This window comes from Pelobates fuscus, chromosome 12 (genome assembly GCF_036172605.1).
Source record: "Pelobates fuscus isolate aPelFus1 chromosome 12, aPelFus1.pri, whole genome shotgun sequence".
NCBI lineage: Eukaryota > Metazoa > Chordata > Amphibia > Anura > Pelobatidae > Pelobates > Pelobates fuscus.
Genome location: NC_086328.1, coordinates 141269370 through 141292363, shown reverse-complemented (window position 1 = coordinate 141292363; position 22994 = coordinate 141269370). Strand labels below are relative to the sequence as shown.

At 42.4% G+C, this 22994-nt stretch overlaps 1 protein-coding gene across 2 annotated transcripts in view; it reads right to left on the bottom strand.

Annotated features, from left to right (window-relative positions):
* The window catches only part of TOLLIP (toll interacting protein), a 56885-nt gene extending 34638 nt beyond the window's left edge, over positions 1–22247 (bottom strand). For both annotated transcript variants that reach the window (XM_063438517.1, XM_063438518.1), the window contains exon 1: positions 22115–22247. In XM_063438517.1, coding sequence (XP_063294587.1) covers positions 22115–22147 — 33 coding nt within the window. In that variant the 5' untranslated portion in view covers positions 22148–22247. The remainder of the gene's footprint in view (positions 1–22114) is intronic.
* Between the last annotated feature and the right edge of the window lie 747 nt (positions 22248–22994).

The window sequence follows — 22994 nt, the reverse complement described above, 5'->3', positions numbered from 1 at the left end:
TAAAAAAATTTCACACACAAACAGCACTTTTACTGATGATATAATTGTTGTGATACATTTTCCAGTTTTGAAACACTAATATTTGTGTTCAGCAAAGTCTCCTGAGTATAACAGTACCCCATGTGCAGGTTTTATAGCGTTTTTGAAAGTTACAGGGTCAAATATTTTTACATTGAAAATGGCCAGGTTGGTTACGTTGCCTTTGAGAACCTATGGTAGCCGAGGAATGAGAATTACCCCCATGATGGCATACCATTTGCAAAAGAAGACAACCCAATGTATTGCAAATGGGGTATGTCCAGTCTTTTTTAGTAGCCACTTAATCACAAACACTGGCCAAAATTAGCGTTCAATTTAGTTTTTTACTTTTTTCACACACAAACAAATATGAACGCTAACTTTGGCCAGTGTTTGCGCCTAAGTGGCTACTAAAAAAGTCTGGACATACCCCCTATTGAATACCTTGGGTTGTCTACTTTAAAAAAAATATGTACATGTGGGGTGGTATTCAGAGATTTATGACAGATAATAGTGTTACAATGTCACTATTGAGACATTTTTAAAATGTATGTTTTGAAACCGCAATATCCTACTTGTACTTATAGCCCTATAACATGCAAAAAAATAGCAAAAAACATGTAAACACTGGGTATTTTTAAACTCAGGACAACATTTTGAATCTATTTAGCAGTGTTTTTCATTCGCTTTTGTAGACGAGTAAAAGATTTTTCACATAAAAGTCAAAAAACATGTATTTTTTTCAATTTTTCATCATATTTTTTCATTTTTTTTATTAAATTACATGAGATTATATAAATAATGGTATATAAAGAAAACCCCTTTTGTCCTGAAAAAAACAATATATAATTTGTATGGGAACAGTAAATGAGAGAGCGGAAAATTACAGCTAAACACAAACACCACAAAAGTGTCAAAAAGATGCCTGGTCGCAAATGTACAACATCGCAAAAACAGTCCGGTCCTTAAGGGGTTAAAAAAATGTATATTATTTTAATATTTTTTTATATTATTTAAATGTTTATGTTATTTTATTTTCGTCCCCCCTCCCTGCTTGTTAGCTGGCCAGGGAGGGGGGCTCTCACTCCCTGGTGGTCTAGTGGATGGGCTATGTAGGAGAGCAGAGAGCGTTTACTTACCTTTCCTGCAGCTCCCTTCTCTTCTCCTCCGGTCCGTGCAGCTCCCCTGTCAGCTCCCTCTGCAAGTCTCGCAATGTGAGTGCCGCGCGGAGCTGACCGGACCGGAGGAGAAGAGAAGGGAGCTGACAGGAGCTGCATGAAAGGTAAGTAAACGCTCTCTGCCAGCCCCCAACAGCCCCTTGTCTGTATTATGGCAATGTAAGTTGCCATAATACAGACACTCACTCGAGTAAAAGACGAGTGGGGGGTTTTCAGCACAAAAAATGCGCTGAAAAACTCGTCTTATACTCTAATATATACGGTAAATCATTACAGTTTTTGAGAAACTGCAATAATTATTTTGAATTAATAAGACTGCCTCCAGGGGCGCTTCCTGGAATCTCAGGGACTATGAATGAGGTTCTGCATGAGGACATCCAACATTAGTGAAATCCCCACAGGAAAGCATTGTGGCAATGCTTTCCTAGGGGGAGGGCCTAATACACTCGCAGCGTATGAGCAACACACCCCCTGGTGGTGGAGAGGAATCGCTGACCCAGCGCTGAGGAACATCAGCACTGGAATAAGAAGAGTAAATAACTTTTTTTGGGGGGGGGGGGGGAGGAGGAGGGGAAAGGGAGGGTTTAACCCTTTTTGAGCTGCTAGGGTAGGCAAGAGGGTACTATAGTGGTAGAAATACAGATTTCTATAGAATCCCTTTAACCCCTTAAGGACACAGCTTCAGAAGCTTGTCTTTCACTTAATGACAAGCATTTTTTGCTGTTTGCGTTCAACTGCAATTTGCATTTTACTAATTTATTGCACCGACACATATTATACACCTTTTTTAAAGGACAGAAAGGGCTTTAATTTGATGTAACATATTTACATAAATGCTTATTTATTATTAAAAAAAAGACAGAAAAATGCAAAAAAAAATGAAAAATCTTGTTTGTTTTTTTTTACAGTTTTTGCAATAATAATGTGTGCACAATTAGTGCAGGTTAAGGAATGTAATTAAAAATAAATTCATTTAGTTGTTCTGATTTACAGAATATTTAATGTGTCTGGGATTTTACGTTTTTTTTGGTAGTTACAGGTCACAAAGCACAAGGAGTAAAATAAACTTTTAATGTGGAGCGATTTTAGAATTTGGTATGTTTGTCTTGTAAGCTTAATAGCCATAAAAGAAAACAAAATTGCCACACAAGAGTATATATTTAAATAAAGTAGACACCACAGGTTATTTACCTAAGGTTGTTTTGACACTTTCTACGTAGCCATTTTACCGCGAACCTCTGCTAAATATTGGAGTAAAATTGTGTTTTTTGGGGGGTTTTCGCACACAAACTTATAACAAAGAACTTCTCATGTGTATTTTGTAAAGTTGTTGTGTGCTATTCCTGTACAAAGTTTTATTATGTGTTCAGTTACTTCTGCTGAGTACAACGGTACCCCCATTGTATGTCTTTGGCACTATTTTGTGAAGCTACAGTGCCATACAGGAGACCTGTCCTTTTCAGTATTCACAGTAGAATTTTGAGAGACGGATTTAATGAGCCTATGCTTCCATTTGGGGTATTATAACAGTTTGACTGTTAAAAAAAACCCACAAAAGGCCTACCATTTGTAAAAGTAGACACTCCAGGGTATCTCACAAAGGTGCATATTGTGCCTTAGCATGCCCCCATTTTTTTCACCAATATATGCCAAAGTATGTGGTAAAAAATTATTTTGGGCATTTTTTTTTTTTTACATACGGATTGCATTTTTGCTGGGCATTTTGTATATTTCATATGTGCCACTAAGTTCAAACCACCAAATTATGCTCAGCTAAGTCTTCTGAGTAAAAGGACACCCCCAATGAATGTCTTTGGCACTATTTTGTGAAGCTACAGTGCCATATAAGAGACCAAGCCATATCAGTTTTTACCGAACTTTGAATTTTGACGCTGGGCCTATGTGCAATTTCCAAGCATCTTCGCAGGTTTTAAATTCAAAACTACTCCACAAAGGCCTACCATTTCTTAACCCCTTCAGGACCGGCCTGTTTTTGCGATGTTTGTACGTTAAGGACCAGAGCAGTTTTAACACTTTTGTGGTGTTTGTGTTTAGCTGTAATTTTCCGCTCTCTCATTTACGGTTCCCATACAAGTTATATATTGTTTTTTTCAGGACAAAAGGGGCTTTCTTTACATACCATTATTTGTATTATGTCCAATATTGTATTTAAAAAAAATAATAAAATATGGTGAAAAATTAAAAAAAAAAACATGTTTTTGGACTTTTACTTGAAAAATCTTTTACTTATCTACAAAAGCTAATGAAAAAAACTGCTAAATAGATTCAAAATTTTGTCCCGAGTTTAAAAACACCCAGTGTTTACATGCTTTATTGCTTTTTTTTGCAAGTTATAGGCCTATAAATACAAGTAGGAAATTGCTGTTTCAATATATATATATTTTAAATGTATCAATAGTGACCTTGTAACACCGTTATCTGTCATAAATCCCCGAAACACACCTAACATGTACATATTTTTTTTAAAGTAGACAACCCAGGGTATTCAAAATTGGGTATGTCCAGTTTTTTTTAGTAGCCACTTAGTCACAAACACTGGCCAAAGTTAGCATTTATATTTGTTTGTGTGTTAAAAATGCAAGAAACGCTAACTTTGGCCGGTGTTTGTGACTAAGTGGCTACTAAAAAAGGCTGAACATACCCCATTTGCAATACCTTGGGTTGTCTTCTTTTGCAAATGGTATGCCATCATGGGGGTAATTCTCATTCCTCGGCTACCATACGCTCTCAAAGGCAACCTAACCAATCCGACAAATTTCAATAAAAAAAAAAAAGTAAAATCAAGCCTTATATTTGACCCTGTAACTTTCACAAACACTATAAAACCTCTACATGTGGGGTACTGTTATACTCAGGAGACTTCGCTGAACACAAATATTAGTGTATCAGAACAGTAAAATGTATCACAGCAATAATATCCTCAGTGAAAGTGCTGTTTGTGTGTGAAAAATGCAAAAAAATTCACTTTCACTGACAATATCATCGCTGTGATATGTTTTACTGTTTTGAAACACTAATATTTGTGTTCAGCGAAGTCTCCCGAGTAGAACAGTACCCCCATGTACAGGTTTTAGGGTGTCATAGAAAGTTACAGGGTTAAACACAGTGCTAGCAAATTAAATTATCTGGACTTTCGGCCTGGGTTGGCAGGCAGGTCCCTCAAATTGCAATCATTAAAATTACTTAATTAGGTAAAAATATTACATAAATACACATGTAGAATTTTAATATATATACATATTTATATATTTGACGTCTACGTGTATATTTATGAAATTATTTATGTAATTATGTATATGGACATATGTATATTTCGTATTGTTTTTATTTATTTATTTATACATAGATATATATATCATTACATTCTAAGTATATTTTGATATATACCGTATTTTTCGCTCCATAAGACGCACCTCACCATAAGACGCACCTAGTTTTTAGAGGAAGAAACCCAGAAAAAAAATATTCTGAACAAACTGTCCCATAGTGTTTCTTACTATGGGACAGTTTGTACAGAATATTTTTTTTCTCCCCTGTCCCATAGTGTCCCCCCCTCCCATAGTCTTCTCCTCTCTCCCATAGTCTTCACTCACCCCCTCCCCATAGTCTTCACCCACCCCCTCCCCATAGTCTTCACCCACCCCCTCCCCATAGTCTTCACCCACCCCCTCCCCATAGTCTTCACCCACCCCCTCCCCATAGTCTTCACCCACCCCCTCCCCATAGTCTTCACCCACCCCCTCCCCATAGTCTTCACCCACCCCCTCCCCATAGTCTTCACCCACCCCCTCCCCATAGTCTTCACCCACCCCCTCCCCATAGTCTTCACCCACCCCCTCCCCATAGACTTCATCCACCCCCTCCCCATAGACTTCATCCACCCCCTCCCCATAGACTTCATCCACCCCCTCCCCATAGACTTCATCCACCCCCTCCCCATAGACTTCATCCACCCCCTCCCCATAGACTTCATCCACCCCCTCCCCATAGACTTCATCCACCCCCTCCCCATAGACTTCATCCACCCCCTCCCCATAGTCTTCATCCACCCCCTCCCCATAGACTTCATCCCCCCCTCCCCATAGACTTCATCCCCCCCCTCCCCATAGACTTCATCCCCCCCCCTCCCCATAGACTTCATCCCCCCCCCTCCCCATAGACTTCATCCCCCCCCCTCCCCATAGACTTCATCCCCCCCCCTCCCCATAGACTTCATCCCCCCCCCTCCCCATAGACTTCATCCCCCCCCCTCCCCATAGACTTCATCCCCCCCCTCCCCATAGACTTCATCCCCCCCCTCCCCATAGACTTCATCCCCCCCCTCCATAGACTTCATCCCCCCCATAGACTTCATCCCCCCCTTACTGTCCCCCTCCCCTTACTGTCCCCCTCCCCTTGTCCCATAATTACTTACCTGTCTTGTAGCGTTGGCCAGCAGCACAGGGCGCACCGCGGTAGTGGAACTTGAATTTCATGTTCCGGTTTCCGGCGGGACTGAAAGGAAGTGCGCACTCAGCTTGTGCACACTTCCTTTCAGTCCCGCCGGAAACCGGAACATGAAATTCAAGTTCCACTACCGCGGTGCGCCCTGTGCTGCCGGCCAATGCTGCAAGACAGGTAAGTAAAGCTTCATATTCGCTCCATAAGACGCACAGACATTTCCCCTCACTTTTGAGGGGAAAAAAAGTGCGTCTTATGGAGCGAAAAATACGGTATATATATATATATATATATCAAAATACTGTTAGAATAAAATTGCATATATAAATATTTTTTATAATTATTAAAAATTATTTTTATTTTTGTTATTTATTTTTATTAACATATTATTTGTATTTTATAATAATATATATATACCATATATATAGCAATTATATATATATTGTATATATTCGTGTGTAATTTAAATATAAGTGTATTTTTATATTAATATACGTATATATAAATATAAAAATACACTTAATATGACATTATATATATGATACATATACATATATTATATATAGATATAATACATGTGTATATATATATATATCATATATATATATATATATATACACATATTATTTATTTATTTTTACACTGATTTTACACTCTTTTTTTTTTACTTTATTTTTTGGATTTTTTACTTGCAGGGAGACTGCCTGTCAGCACAGACAGTCCCCCTGCAGGCAGATACACAGACCCCTATTGCGGTCATGTGATCGAGTGATCACATGGCCGTGGGGTCCTGATCTGCCGAGGGGGGACTGCCCGGGCAGACAGGCAGTCCCCCTGGACCGGGTGGAGCACTGATCGCCGCCGTGGGACCGACGGCGATCAGGTAAGTAGCCCCAGACCGTTATGACGGTTCAGGACCGTCAGCGGTCCAAACGCACGTTTTACCGCTGACGGTCCTGAACCGTCAGCGGTCCTGAAGGGGTTAAAGTAGACACCCCAGGGTATTTCAAAAGGCATATTTTGAACCTTAGCGTGGGATAATTTTTCCGCTAGCTTGTACCAGGTGTAGTGGTAATAAGCGTTTTTTTCTGCCTTTTTGACACACAAAGTGAGTTTGCACAGTATATATTGCAAACCTTATGTGTACCACCACTCTATAATACTTTATATGTTGCTCAGCTATGTCGGCTGAGTGCAAAAATACCCCCGTATGTACCTTTGCCATGTATATATGGACATCGGAGGGGCACATTTGGGACACAGCCATTCCATTTTTCTTCAAACTTTAAATTTTTACGCTGTGCCCATGTCCCATTTTAGAGTATTTTACCAGGCTATATAATCCAAATACCCCATAAAGCCATACCATTTCTTAAAGAAGACATCCCAGGGTATTTCAAAAGGCATATTTTTAACCTTAGCGTGGGATCATTTTTCCGCTAGCTTGTATCAGGTGTAGTGGTAATGAGCGTTATTAAATGTATTTTTTTACTTTTTAAAACTATTTTTAAACTTTTGTTTTGCTTATTTTTTTTAAGTTTCCTAAACTTTCGTAAAACTTTTTTTTTTTTTTTACAGATTTAACATTTTTCTAAGCTTTTTTTTTTACCGTTAACCCTTAACTAGCAGTAAGCAGCACTAACAGTAAATTCCCCATTTTCCCATAACTCCCACCCACCCCAGCTAGCAAAATATTTAATTATACAATATTTAAATTAGTTAATTAAATTTAACCCCTGAGGGTTAAAAAATAAATAAAAGTTAATTGTCAGGGGTTAAAAAAAAATTAGATCACAGTATAATACTGTGATCTGTATTTTGATCACTGTAGGCAGTGATCGACTGGCAGGGAAGGGGTTAATTTTTATTTGGACTGGGTAAAGGGTTTATTTTTTTAAATTTTTTACTTAAACGTTATTAAAACTTTTTTTTAACTTCATTTTTTTAACTTTTTAAAGCTTATTTTAAAACTTTTTTTAATGTTAACCCCTTAGTTAGCCTAACACTAAATCCCCCAATTCCCCACTAACTTCCACCCTCCCCAGCTAGCTAAATGTATAATTTTAAAATATTTAAATTAATTCATAAAATAAATTTAACCCCTGAGGGTTAAAAAAAAAAAAAAAAAAGAATTAACCCTCAGGGGTTAAAAAAAAAAATCAGATCATATTAAAATGTAATCCCTGCCAATTGATCACTGTAGTCAGTGATCAATTGGCAGGGAAGGGGTTAATTTATTAAAATGGGTAAAGGGGGGTGGGATTTTAAATTTACTTTATTTTTTTTTTACACTAGGGGGCAGGATCAGCACTGATCCGTCTCCCTGCACTTCACAGTGAACCCGGAAGTGCAGGGAGGCGGAAGGCAAGTATACTGAGCACATGTGCCCGCTCTGACATGCTGTCAGAGCGGGAACATGTGCTGGGGCAGCACTATCGGGTGCTCCCGGTCTGCCTCTAATACAGAGGCAGACCGGAGCACCATTAACCCCACGATCGCCGCGATTGTGGCGATCTGGGGTTAATTTTACAGCGTGGCGGACGAGGTCCGTCACTCGTCGTTAAGGGTATCCCCTGGATGACAGACCTCATCCGTCACCCGTCCTGAAGGGGTTAATTTCATTAGCTGAAAATAATATTTTTTGGTTGATTAAAATACATTGAAATATCTTCATTGCTGTGTATACCATAAATCCTACAATATTTTCTTTCCTTAACCCCACGTATGGTTAAACATTAACATGGTCTCTTGCATAACATCCTTCACACTATTCTTAGACTAAAGATGGTCACGTTTGCCATTCTTATCTCTGCAATCATATGTAACAAATACATGTCCCTAGATTTACACTTATCTTCTACTGAAAGGTTGTGGGGAAATAGACATCAGTAATACAGACTGCGGTCATAAATACCAAATGACTCCCTGCTCCAATGAAGCAAGTGGCTGGTATTTATGAAAATATCAAAGGAACGAGGGCTCAGTAATAAACAAAATATGAAGCAAAGATTCATTGTAGGTCGTTGTACTAGATGACATTTAAATAAATCTCAGATATTCTGAGGTGTAACATCCACATAGTATCAGAAAATTAAAAGCCTGTAAAAACTGTGGAATATAGTATTTTCTAGATTTCTCTAAAGAGGCATTTACATTGAAAAATGGATTGGCTATAGAAACCAGAACAATTACATTTGGCGGCAGTTGGTCTGGTGACTATAGTGTCCTTTTAAGTTAATGGGTTTTTTTGGTTTAAAAAAAAAACAAACAAAAAAAAGGCACCCACTGGATAATAAAATTGAAAACCGATAAATATAGATTTTATTAAAGACACAGAGGCTCCAATTATGCTCTCTCTCTATTCCCTCAGCAGCAAAAGAAAACTAGAGAAAATCAGCAGTAAAAACATACGGTAACAGAGCATAGCAACACTGCAACCAATCAGGATCCAGTACATTCCATAAAGGTTTGGTACTCCTAGACTCTTCCTCTTTCTTTGCTGCTCCCTCAGACCAGCTAAGTATTCAATTTTTCTAACTGTCATTTGAGTGTGTTTTGACTGGAATTTATGGGCTATTTTTACTTTTATTTAATATATTGTTATTTATATTGTGTCTGTGCCTTCTGGGAGAGCTGCCTCTACCCATTTTTTGTATTTCAGAGACTGGTTTTCCCTGCCATTTACTTGCTCCCTGTTTTGCGGGGTTTCTCACTCCCCTCTCTGGCCAGGCAGCCTCTTGTCCGCCCTCCCGCTCGACCCACTCTTTTCTGTGTTGGCCTCGGTGGAGGGCTGTCATGGCACGCCCAAGTGTTTTTGCATCCGGTTGTCCCGTCGGCCCGCCGCTGTGCGCAGTTTGCATCACAGATGGCATCTTTTTGGTTCATGTTGCCGCAAATTTGCACTTTCGTGTGCAGCAGACATTTTATTTCACGCATGCCAGCAAAGAGCACGAATATTGTGTTCCCTTTTGCTGGAGCGTTTCCTACCTCTCCCTGGTGCATTCCCAGACTGCATAGTGTTTTTTTTGGTCAACAGTGCGTAAGTTGTGGTGTGTGGATTATGCTATCCTGTCACCACCTTTATTGTGTCTTCATGTTTTTTCTCCCTAGGTTTATTGTTAACTAGTGCTTTTGCATAGGGTGACACATTAGTATTTGTCTACTTACTAGTGGCACTTGCCGAGTACTGTGACTGCTCATACTAGTCTAGTATATAGTAGCACATAAGTATTATTACTTGTCATTTGATTAGGTGTTTCTACCCATACAGACTATGCAGTCTCAGGGTGATGGGCCTTCTGGCTCCACTTTACCCTTGCCTGGGGTTTCCCCCATCTGGTGGGGATGACGCCAGCCTGATGGCATTGGAGGATTTCCAATCCCTCCTCGACTCCACGTCACAACATTAATAAGGCACTAGCCTCAGCAATGTGTGTCATGTCATCCTCCATTACACAATCACCCAGGCCTTTATACAGGCACAGAGCTGTGGCCCTTAGAGTAATCAGGCCCCATTAGTCGCCACCCTAGCGCAACCAGGCCGCAAGGCCCTGTGTAAACTGAAAAATACTATTTCCGCTCCAGATGAACAGGTTTGTCCTGTCCTGAATGACACGCATTAGGCTGTCGATGATGGCGCTCTTCCACCGAGCTCAGGGCTCTGAGCCTCTCGAAGTGAACAATGGCAGCGGTCTCTGGGGCCCACAGGGTAATCCCTTGTTTGACCCAGATAATCTGCGCCACCCTCGTTCAGCTGAGTGGTTGGCCTCCTGAGCACATTGCTCAATATCTTGCCACTTAAGAGTGCGTAAGCTGTTGTCTAAGGAGGGTCGCAGCAAGCTTAGAGCTGAATGCCCACCCATTTTACCGGATGTTGACCCTCAGTTGGTTCAGTTCCTGAACAAGTCGGGATGGAAACCAAGGAAAGCCTTGATTTCTCACTTTAGCAATATTGCTAAGCTTTATGAGCTTGTTGAATCCGATGGCCTTTGGATTTCGAGGTGACAAAGGGTTGGTTGCAATGTTAGGTTTGCATGGTGAGAAAATGCGAATACAGCATGTCCACCGAATGCCACAAGACAATCCTATAAAAAATTGAGCCCAAACTGGTCAGTATGGCGACCAATGAGCTGGGACCGGTTGCTAAGGGCCTTCTTTTTTTAGAGAATCCTTTATCAAGGATTTAGGTCTGTATGTTAAAGAATTTACAGCACTTGACCAAGCACAAACTTCTATGAAAAGAGTGTTTGCACCTTAGGTTTTTGGAGTGACCGGAAGAGGTAGGAGCAGTCTGTCCAGCAGTGGATTTCAGGGCTCATTCAGAGACGGCAGAGGCGCCTTTAATACGCAAAGACCTATAGAGGAGCGTAATTATACCTTTTTCTTCCCTTCTCGAGAACATCCCTGGAGCTCCCATGGACCACAGGGGTCAGTCTCCTGCAGACGACCTTATGGTGAGTATCGCTTATTCCATTTTTTCCCCATGTAAGAGCGGGGGGCAGATTAGCACTGTTTCACCAGGCATGTACGATTATAACCTCAGATGTATGGGTTCTGCAAACAATACAATGGTATCAGTTGGAGTTAGTCTCTCATCCCGTACAGGTGCTCCCTCCTCGCTAGATGATCATGCCCGCCGACCATCAACCTTCAATTTGCAAGAAATTAGAATTGGCATCAAAAAATGCAATTCAGCAGATCCCTTGGGACACAGAGTGTTTTGTGAGCAACTTTTTTCTAGTCCCCAAGAAAGGAGGCAGAGTACGACCAGTTTGTATGTTTTCCCATTTGGCATTTCCTCTGCTCCCTGGTGCTTCACAAAAGTTCTGAAGCCGGTAATTTCCTTTCTACGCATGTGAGGAGTGCGCTTAATAAATAAAATAATTATATAGACGACATCCTTCTCCTGTGTCAGTCACAATCCTAATTTAGTGTTCACCTGTCTTGGACAACGCATCTTCTCCAAAATTTGGGATTTAAAAAAAAAAAAAAAAAAAAAAATCGGTCCTTCTCCCCTCCCAATGCATAGATTTATTGGGATTCCATGTAGATTTGACAAATGTGTCTACCAAACGACAAAATCACATCAATAAAAATTTTTTAAAAATTAGATCAGACGTCTTATGAATCTTCCAGACATTTCTCTCAGACAACTAGCGAGAATTATCGGACTACTGGCATCGGCAATACAAGCTATTTTTCCAGGTCCTCTACATTATCGAAATCTGCAAAAACTCAAAGCTTCATATTTACGTTCTGGTCACTCGTACAAAACCTGTGTTTCACTAGATGAGGAGTCCAGAGAGGAACGGACATGGTGGCACGCCACATGGAATCATGGAACGGGTGGGCGATTTTGGGATCTACTCCAGATCTGGTCATAGGATCGGATGCTAGCTTACACGGATGGGGTGCACAATGTGGGAACGTTTCTTCCAGTGGCAGATGGTCCACCAAAGAGGCTTTTCTGCACATTGTCTAGATCTACCAGCGGCATCCTTCGCCATACGCAGCTTTGTCTAGATCTCCCACCGGCATCTCCTGCTCAATCCTCCTCAAGATGGACAACGTATTAGTGCGTTACATCAATCACCTGGGGGGAACGAAGTCGAAAATTTTAGCAGTCATGGCTTGAGAGTTTTGGCATTATTGCCTACATCACAACATAGTGGTGATAGCAGAATATATTCCAGGACAGGAAAATACTACAGTGGACTGGAACTCTTGATACCTACGAGACGCAGGAGATTGGTACCTCCATCCATCAGTTTTTCTACATCTTTCTTGACTTTTGGGACCTCTATACATAGATCTCTTCACATCCCCTCTGAATACCCAACTCCCACAGTTCTTCAGCAGGAGACCGGAGCCAGAAGCACTAGCGACAGGCGAATTCCTACAAGACTGGACCACGGGAAGGAATTAAGCCTTTTCTCCATTCAATCTTATAACCCGGACCTTGGCGTTTCTTCCAAAGGACTCTGCTTTTGATAACCCCATTATGGCAGTCTCAGCATTGGTTCCCACATCTATTGGAAAGGTCAATAGATTTTCCTCGCATAATACTAGACAGGCCTTCCCTTCTGACCAATCCAGAAGGGGTGAGTCGCGAATTGATCGACCAGGGCCAGCGTCATATTATAGCGTGGCTAATTTCCAGGGACCCTGGGCTGTAGAGGATGTTTCGCAAACAACAATGATCCTTGGATCCCGTATCGGCTCCTCTAAAAGCAGTCTTACATTATTTTACTCCGCTCTTTGAAGAGGGCAAGGTTTTTCGTACCATAAATCTCTATAGATCAGCAATCTCAGCTGGTCATACGGGCGGCTTGTATGTTGTCCCTATTGGTAGACATTCCTTTGTGGGTAGACTCTTCAAAGGCATTCGTTTTTCTCTACCTCCACAAGCTTGATATTCTTCCTTTTGGGATGTTAATGTGATTTTCAATTTTTTGGAAGCTTGGCCTTCAAATCACAAGCTTTCGCTTAAACAGTTATTTGAAAAAGTGGCAATGCTTTTTTGTTTACTTTCATGTAAACGCGTCACTGATGTCAGGGCGTTGGACTGGAAAGCACATATTTTTGTTCCGAATGGTGTGTCCTTCAATATTTCCCGTAGAACGAAATCCTCGACTAAAGAGGTCTTTTACCCGTTTTACCGGATAACCCCAACCTTTGTCCAGTGTTATTGTCACGTATTCATCCGCTTATAGAAATGTGGTTAATGACATTTACTGTCCACACAGGAAAAGCTGTGCCAAGCAGCAACCTAATCCACAGAAGGGTTAATGCTGAGCAGCAATTATGCAATAATTACCTTGCAGGGTTAAGTCCTCTTCTAATGGCTGTCTAGCAGCTGTAGCTGTTCTGGTGACTATGGTGTCTCTTTAAATATTGAGCAAATATAGTAGGGAGCTTTAACCTTTATAGTAATATTGGGGTCCAACCATTTAATGTTTGGACTAGCAAGCCGCCACATAATTACCCCTCACGCTGCCAAGTATTTTTAACTTTGTCCACTTACTGTTGGCGCTGCCATCCAATAGTTCAAATATTTGTTTACTTCTTTAAATCCGGGCACAGATTTGAAGCATTTGGTGGTGTTCAGTCGGGATCTAAATTGCAAAATCTGGACATTGTTAAATAGTGTGTAATTTTCAGATTTTGTAGTCCTAGTGACCCTGTATGGAGCCTAATGGTTTTGCTCCATTCTGTATGGGCCATTTGGATCTTAATATGCAATAATAGCGCTATTACAATAATTTTACACCAACAGGTAAAATAGCAACAAAACAAGCGTCTAAGTACAATCTTGTATGAAAATAGAGGGTTTTTTTTTTTTCCTCCGGAAAATTCCTTTTCCCTTTATCAAACGAAAAATGGTCTTCTTTGATTTTTCTTGTATGAGTACCAACAAAAGAAATCTCTATAAGACTGCTTGTTTCTGTAGTAAAAAGGTTTGTTTCCTGAATATCTTTTCTTCCCTGAAAGCAATTTTCCTCAGAGGAATCACTAGATTCTTCAGAAGAATAGGCATTAGAAGAGGATTCAGAGCTAACTGGAACCTCAAAACGTGTACTCTTCTCTTTATAGGGAGGATAACTTGGTTGAACAGAAGACTGAGCTGGTAGTAGAGCGGCCTCTAAGTCAACAAATGTTCGCTGTAAGCCATTTTGGAATCAAGACATGAAAGATGAGACTTCCACTTTTTTTTTTTTTACTTAGTCTGAAACCTCTTTAGCACAACGGACACAGATTTTCTTCTTATATCCGTCTGGTAAAGGCTGGGAACAGGAGGCACACGTCAAATGCTTTGTTTTAGCCATGCATTTCCCCTTTCCTGGCTATTCAGCCAATAGGACAGGAATACCAATTAAATAATTGTAATAATCAATTAACCTCTAGCTATAAAGAGATCCCAGAAGCCTCAGTTCCCCAGTCTTTTTCCTGTCCTCCTAGCTAGATAGGACCGCTTGTATTTTAATACAAAAGGTTTTTATTTTATGCTCACCTGGGTATGACTATAACCCCTTTCCTTAAGAGGTCAGCCTCCCTCTGTAGGAAGACCAGGCACAAGTAACCCACCTCTTTGTAGCTGGGGACCCCTGGGAGCCTCATCAGAGCACAGACGCCTACGCATAGGATGATTTTTTTAATAGTAGTCCGATCCCCGCCAGAAGATAAAATGGCGGTAAAGGTTAATTTTTACCGCAAAATTAAAGCGGCAGTGTATAATTACATAGTTTTGGATGCTGGAAGTGCTCGCTGCGGTTCAAGACTCAATAACTCTGCAGGTAAAAAAGGTTTTATTCTATTTCTTCATCAAATTCTCTATTAGAATTTCAACTAACCTACATTCAATTTTATTTTAGCCAGTTTTTTCCTTTCTAATGATGGATCATTCTGCAACAATAGTCAATAGCTAGGCATCATTAACTTTTTTTTCTTATATTAATCTTCCATAATAAAGAGTGCACTAGAGGGTACAGCCTCTTTACTTCTGTATTTACAGCTCTCAAGACCGGTCCGGCCCTAGATCTTCTAGGAGAAGGGATAAACCGTAAGCCTGTGCAGGATGGGATTCCAGACCATTGGACAACTGCATGCTCTGCAAAAGGTGCTTCGCACGGGTTGCTGGAGAATCGGAGTTCCAACAATTTCCCCAAGCTTCTACCTCAGTTCAGGATATAGCCTCATGGATCAAACAGGCAGGGGGCCCAAGAGAAGAGCAGAATCACACAGAGGCAAGCGTCCTAGATGTGAATATCCACAAGTAGGTTTTGATCACTCTGACAAGATTCAGGATCCCTGGATCTAAAACCTATGTCTTCTAGTGAAGATGAATATTCCTGCCCGCTAGACTCCAAGGCTATAGAACGTCTGATTACTCTGGTAAGAAGAACGCTGGAATTACCAGATGAGGGTCCAGAAACCTAAGCCACGTATAGACACTTCAGAGTGTCTCAGTAGAAAGAAACCTTCTTAAATCCATAAAGGAATTTATACGCAACGAGTGGCTTACTCCAGAAAAAATATTTTCTCTTCAAAGCAGACTTTATAAGCTATATCCCATCTGAGAAGAAGAGTCCAGGTTGAAGAGTCCAGGTTGTGGACCTCTAATCCTAAGGTGGATGCTTCAGTTATCAAGGTGGCTAAACGCTCTATCCTTCCTATTGATCGCAATGCTTCACTAAGGGACTTAATGGAGAAAAGAATAGATGCAGACCTCTCAAAGTGTTTGTTTTTTTGGCAGTTGGAACAGGATGTCATCCTGCAGTTTTTACTTCTGCCATGTCTAGAACACGAAGATCATGGATCCTGGACATAGAAGACACCATATTGCAGATTCATTGAGGGAGGTCAGATTAGCCAGTGAATGTTTTTTAGAAGCTTCCACAGACATGATCAAGGTCATGTAGAAGGTTATAGCCCTTTCGGTAGCAGCCAGAAGAGCTCTATGGCTAAGATCGTGGGGGGCGGATAATGCCTCAAAACATAACCTATGTTTCCTACCATTTTCAGGAGAGGTGTTATTCGAAAAACCTCTTGAAGAAACCATCAAGAAGGCACTAGACGTCAAACAAGTATTACTTCCCCAAGATAGAAGACCGCCACAAGAACGTGGCTCTTACAGAGAACACCCTTCTTATAGAGAGAGCAAGGCATACAGACCTGGCCGAGAATACTACAGACCAGCTTCTTGGAGAAGTGGTCAAACCAGCAAGTCCACTAGAGGAAAGTCAACTGCCTCTTCCTTTCGTTCTAACAAGCAATTCTGAAGGTTACTACACCTAGACTCCTTTGGTGGGAATAAGACATTGATTTCCAAAGGGTCTGGGCAGAGATCCCAGACAGATGGGCAAGGTCAATAATCACAGAAGGTTATTCTCTGGAATTCATGGATTTTCCCTGCTCAAGATTTGTAAAAAAAAAAAAAAAAAGTTTACCCTTAAATCCTGTGAAAAGGAAGGCTTTGCTTCATTACACAGGAGACCTTCTACAGCAACAGGTGATTGGTACATGTACTAAAACGAGAATTTTTGAGGTTTCTACTCCCCTCTCTTTCTGGTGAAGAAGCCAGGGGGAAATGGAGACCCATTTTAGACCTCCACCAACTCAACATACATCTGAGGATGAAGAAATTCCCAATGGAGTCTCCACAATCAATTGTACCTGTGGTACATCAAGGAGACAGGCTGATATCAGTGGATCTCAAAGACCCATACTTCCATATTCCGACAGCTCAACAGATTCTGCATTCCTCAGATTCTGCATAGATGAAGAACATTTCCTGTTTCAAGCACTGCTATTTGGGATCAGCACAGCCCCAAGGACCTTCACAAAGGTACTGGTAACAGTTATTCCTTACTCAGAAAGAAGGGAGTGGCAATATTCCATTATCTCAACAATGTTTTGATAGTCGCTCCAGTTGGGATCTGATGAAGGGCACAGAAAAATATAGCAGGCCTTTGTGCTATATAACTACCGGGAAAGGAGAATACGGTCGACAATTTCCTGAGCAGACATCAGGTGAAGAAGACAGAATGGCAACTCTCCAAACAAGTCTTTCAGCAACTGGTCCAGAAATGGGGTCTTGCACAAGTAGATCTAATTACCACAGCTCACAATTCTCATCTTCCATGCTTCAAGTGGTTTCCACTTTACTGTGCTCCAGAAAGACATCTACTTCCTCCACGTTTTATAAGATATGGGAGGCCTTTGCTGGATGGCTTCAAGTAGATGTTAAGGATCTAAAATCACCTTCCATTTCACAGGTATTGGGATTTCTACAGGCAGGTTTGGATAGAGGCCTAAGCCTGAACACCCTTAAGGTTCATTGTTCCGCTATCTCTGCCATTTCAGGCATCAGATGGGCAGACAAACCCCATGGTGATTCGCTTCATTAAAAGCAGTCATCAGGATTAGACCACCAACAGGCCTTAATGAAAAATCCATACGAACCACTGGAATACATTTCTATGTTATCCTTGACACAGAAGACTCTACTTCTTTTAGCTCTAACATCAGCTAGAAGGATGGCAGACAAAGGGCCTTTCAGTGGAAGAACCTATACTACATTCTATTATGATAAGGTTATTCTCTGTTCCAGACCAGAATTTCTCCCTAAAATGGTCTCTCCATATTACATAAACCAGGAGATTATTCTTCCAGTTTACTGTCAGAACCTGTCAGAACTAATTCTGAGGAAGAAAAAAGTTTCATAAGCTGGATCTTCAGAGATGCCTTCAGCATATATTCAAAGAACTAAGCCATGGAGAAAATCTCAACTCTTTGTTATGCCTTGGGTTCCGGTAAAGGAGCAGCTGCCTCTGCGTCTACTCTCTGATCCTGGGCAGTCTCTACCATTTGAAGAGCGTATAAGATTCAAGGTGTTCTGGTTCCAAAGGGTATACGTGCACACTCATGGGCTGCAGAATATGGAGTTTCACCAGAGAACATCTGCAAAGCAGCGAATTGGTCTTCACTGAAAACGTTTATACGTCATTATCATAGAAACATAGAATGTGACGGCAGATAAGAACCATTCGGCCCGTCTAGTCTGTACAATTTTCTAAATACTTTCATTAGTCCCTGGCTTTATCTTATAGTTAGGATAGCCTTACGCCTATCCCACGAATGCTTAAACTCCTTTACTGTGTTAACCTCTACCACTTCAGCTGGAAGGCTAGTCCATACATCCACTACCCTCTCAGTAAAGTAATACTTTGTTTTGAAATTTACAAGAATTTAAGACGGAAAAGCCAAATTGTGTATCCGCATCTGAAGAAACATCCAGTCGATAATAAAAATATCAAAGATTTCTGGGCATGTATTGCCTTCCTGTATTTTTACTGCTTGGGCATTCCCCATAAGTTAAATGCTGCCATGATTAGCCAGGAATGAGAAAAATGTATTCATACTTGTCGTAATTTTATTTTCCTGACTATTATTCATGGCAGTATTTGGGTTTCCCACACTTAACAATCCGCATCAGCTTGCTACTAGACTGGGGAACTGAGGCTTCTGGGATCTCTTTATACCTAGAGGTATATTATGATTTCTATTTTTGCTGTTGCCTGTACGCTTTCCTGACCTATACCTAGTTACGCCTAGAGAGAAGAGACTCTGGTTTGGGACGTATCAGCTGCCATACTCGGATCTAACAAGCGCTAGGAATCTCACCACTGCACGTATTTGAACCTTTAGTTTTAGTCTAAATATAGATAATAGGTCTAGGTCATAACAACAAACCGATTAAGATGTTCCCGTGTTAATGGACATGGACTTGTATCTTTGCCAAGTTAAGGTAGGGTCTAACATGACCTCATTGAAAATTTTAGGGTATAAATATGTGTTAATAATAATGGAACGATGAAGTAAATTTTGGATGCATAGACGCTATTCCATTTTATCATGACTGAGAGGCTATGTTATTCTATTTTATTGATTATTGGAAGCATGTACTTTAATCTTGTATACTCTGCTGTAAATTATTATAATGGATTAAGTTAATTTATGTCTATATTTATATTTAAGAAAACTATTGCTTCCAAGACAATCCCTATTTTTTATTGTATTATTATTTATATATTGTAAATAGAGGAACTTTAACAATATAAAACACGTTAGCCAAGATATCTGTACGGTTAGCCCTGCTAAATTCAATGCATTAACATGTTCTAGTGTTAAATAGGGGAACCAGCTGCGGTTACAACACTGCTTCGTAGATGAGCCATTTTTTGTAAGTTGTGTGATTTTAGATTTGTCCTCGTTTAGCATGTAATTGTAATACTTTTTAGTATATATACCTGGCATGGAATAAGACCATTACATATCTTCACATTTTGATTTTGTTATGGTTCTCGGTTCATGTAATTTGTCACGGGACCTGGAATAGATCATGTGAGAATATTCCAATTTCCTGTATAGTATTTATTGAGAGCTTTCTGTGATACAGACCTTTGCAGCGGTTGAAACGTTGCTGTGCACCTGAATAAAGGGACACTACGTTCAAAAGGAAGTGCTGGAATTTATTTTTATACTTGCCTCCCATATGCACCCAAGACCACTTCATCTCAATGAAGTGGTTTGGGTGCCATGCCCCTGATTTTTTAACCCTGCAACCGTGTCAGACTCTGCTTTCAATCAAAGGCTGCTCATAGTAGAGAGAATTTGATTGCCACGCATATGAACCAACCACTTAATTTTCCATGTGGGGAAGCACTGGATTGGCTGAGATCATCAACCTTGATGATCTCAGCCAGGGAGGTAGGGCGGCAGCATAGGGAGCTACGTGGCAAGTACTGAAAGGCAACTAAAGCGGATTTTTTATTGCAAATGGGTGAGGTAGAGTTGTTTCTTTTGAAGAGAAGAAAATGTAGAGATAAACAGTAGTTTGAACCAACTTCAACAAAACAAAGGATAAACTGCAAAGGTTGTTAAATTGTTAGTGGTAACCATGAGTATGCATACCAATGATAATATAATGGCATTTTGTGGATGCCTTTCGTATGAGGAACATCCATCTGCCCCTCCCCCTCATATTACCCTCCATCTCCCTCCCCCCTCATATTACCCTCCATCTCCCTCCCCCCTCATATTACCCTCCATCTCCCTCCCCCCTCATATTACCCTCCATCTCCCTCCCCCCTCATATTACCCTCCATCTCCCTCCCCCCTCATATTACCCTCCATCTCCCTCCCCCCTCATATTACCCTCCATCTCCCTCCCCCCTCATATTACCCTCCATCATATTACCCTCCATATTACCCTCCATCTCCCTCCCCCTCATATTACCCTCCATCATATTACCCTCCATCTCCCTCCCCCCCATATTACCCTCCATCTCCCTCCCCCCCATATTACCCTCCATCTCCCTCCCCCCCCATATTACCCTCCATCTCCCCCCCCCCATATTACCCTCCATCTCCCCCCCCCCATATTACCCTCCATCTCCCTCCCCCCCCATATTACCCTCCATCTCCCTCCCCCCCCATATTACCCTCCATCTCCCTCCCCCCCCCATATTACCCTCCATCTCCCCCCCCCCCATATTACCCTCCATCTCCTCCCCCCCCCCATATTACCCTCCATCTCCCCCCCCCCCCATATTACCCTCCATCTCCCCCCCCCATCTCCCTCCCCCCCCATATTACCCCCCATCTCCCTCCCCCCCCCCCATATTACCCCCCATCTCCCTCCCCCCCCCCCATATTACCCCCCATCTCCCTCCCCCCCCATATTACCCCCCATCTCCCTCCCCCCCCATATTACCCCCCATCTCCCTCCCCCCCCCCATATTACCCCCCATCTCCCTCCCCCCCCCCATATTACCCCCCATCTCCCTCCCCCCCCCCATATTACCCCCCATCTCCCTCCCCCCCCCATATTACCCCCCATCTCCCTCCCCCCCCCATATTACCCCCCATCTCCCTCCCCCCCCCATATTACCCCCCATCTCCCTCCCCCCCCCCATATTACCCCCCATCTCCCTCCCCCCCCCATATTACCCCCCATCTCCCTCCCCCCCCATATTACCCCCCATCTCCCTCCCCCACCCATATTACCCCCCATCTCCCTCCCCCCCCCATATTACCCCCCATCTCCCTCCCCCCCCCATATTACCCCCCATCTCCCTCCCCCCCCCATATTACCCCCCATCCATCTCCCCCCCCCATATTACCCTCCATCTCCCCCCCCCATATTACCCTCCATCTCCCCCCCCCCATATTACCCTCCATCTCCCCCCCCCCATATTACCCTCCATCTCCCCCCCCCATATTACCCTCCATCTCCCCCCCCCCCATATTACCCTCCATCTCCCCCCCCCCATATTACCCTCCATCTCCCCCCCCCCATATTACCCTCCATCTCCCCCCCCCCATATTACCCTCCATCTCCCCCCCCCATATTACCCTCCATCTCCCCCCCCATATTACCCTCCATCTCCCCCCCCCATATTACCCTCCATCTCCCCCCCCCCATATTACCCTCCATCTCCCCCCCCCCCCATATTACCCTCCATCTCCCCCCCCCCCATATTACCCTCCATCTCCCCCCCCCCCCCATATTACCCTCCATCTCCCCCCCCCCCATATTACCCTCCATCTCCCCCCCCCCCATATTACCCTCCATCTCCCCCCCCCCCATATTACCCTCCATCTCCCCCCCCCCCCATATTACCCTCCATCTCCCCCCCCCCCCATATTACCCTCCATCTCCCCCCCCCCATATTACCCTCCATCTCCCCCCCCCCCATATTACCCTCCATCTCCCCCCCCCCCATATTACCCTCCATCTCCCCCCCCCCCCCCATATTACCCTCCATCTCCCCCCCCCCCCCCCCATATTACCCTCCATCTCCCCCCCCCCCCCCCCCCATATTACCCTCCATCTCCCCCCCCCATATTACCCTCCCCCTCCCTCCCATTAGACAGCCCCGGTCACTGCCTCTCACCGGGCCCCGCTGGGTGCTAACACTGGTCGCCATGGTTCCCAGCTGGCTCCGGACTCCGCTCCCTCTGCTCGCCCACTTCCTGACTCTGATCGCACCGTCTGACAGTGTGTCATCCGAGTCGGCCCGCAGCGCGCATGCGCCAGCCCAGCAACCATCAACAACTTTATTAACACGGACAAAAAAGACAAAAATCACATGGCCGGGTGACGTCATTGATTGTGTCTGAGGTAACATTCTAATACACATTCCAATGGTCTGTCTGTATATAATAATAATAATAATAATAATAATAATAATAACAATGGGGGGTCTGTATATAATGATAATAATAATAACAATGGCCTGTCTGTATATAATAATAATAATAATAATAATAACAACTGCCCCTACCCGGTACAATGGCCTGTCTGTATATAATAATAATAATAATAATAATAATAATAACAACTGCCCCTACCCGGTACAATGGGGGTCTGTATATAATAATAATCACTGCCCCTACCCGGTACAATGGCCTGTCTGTATATAATAATAATAATAATAATAATAATAACTGCCCCTACCCGGTACAATGGGGGGTCTGTATATAATAATAACTGCCCCTACCGGGTACAATGGGGGGTCTGTATATAATAATAATAATAATAATAATAATAATAATAACTGCCCCTACCCGGTACAATGGGGGGTCTGTATATAATAATAACTGCCCCTACCCGGTACAATGGGGGGTCTGTATATAATAATAATAATAACTGCCCCTACCCGGTACAATGGGGGGTCTGTATATAATAATAATAACTGCCCCTACCCGGTATAATGGGGGGTCTGTATATAATAATAATAACTGCCCCTACCTGGTGCAATGGGGGGTCTGTAT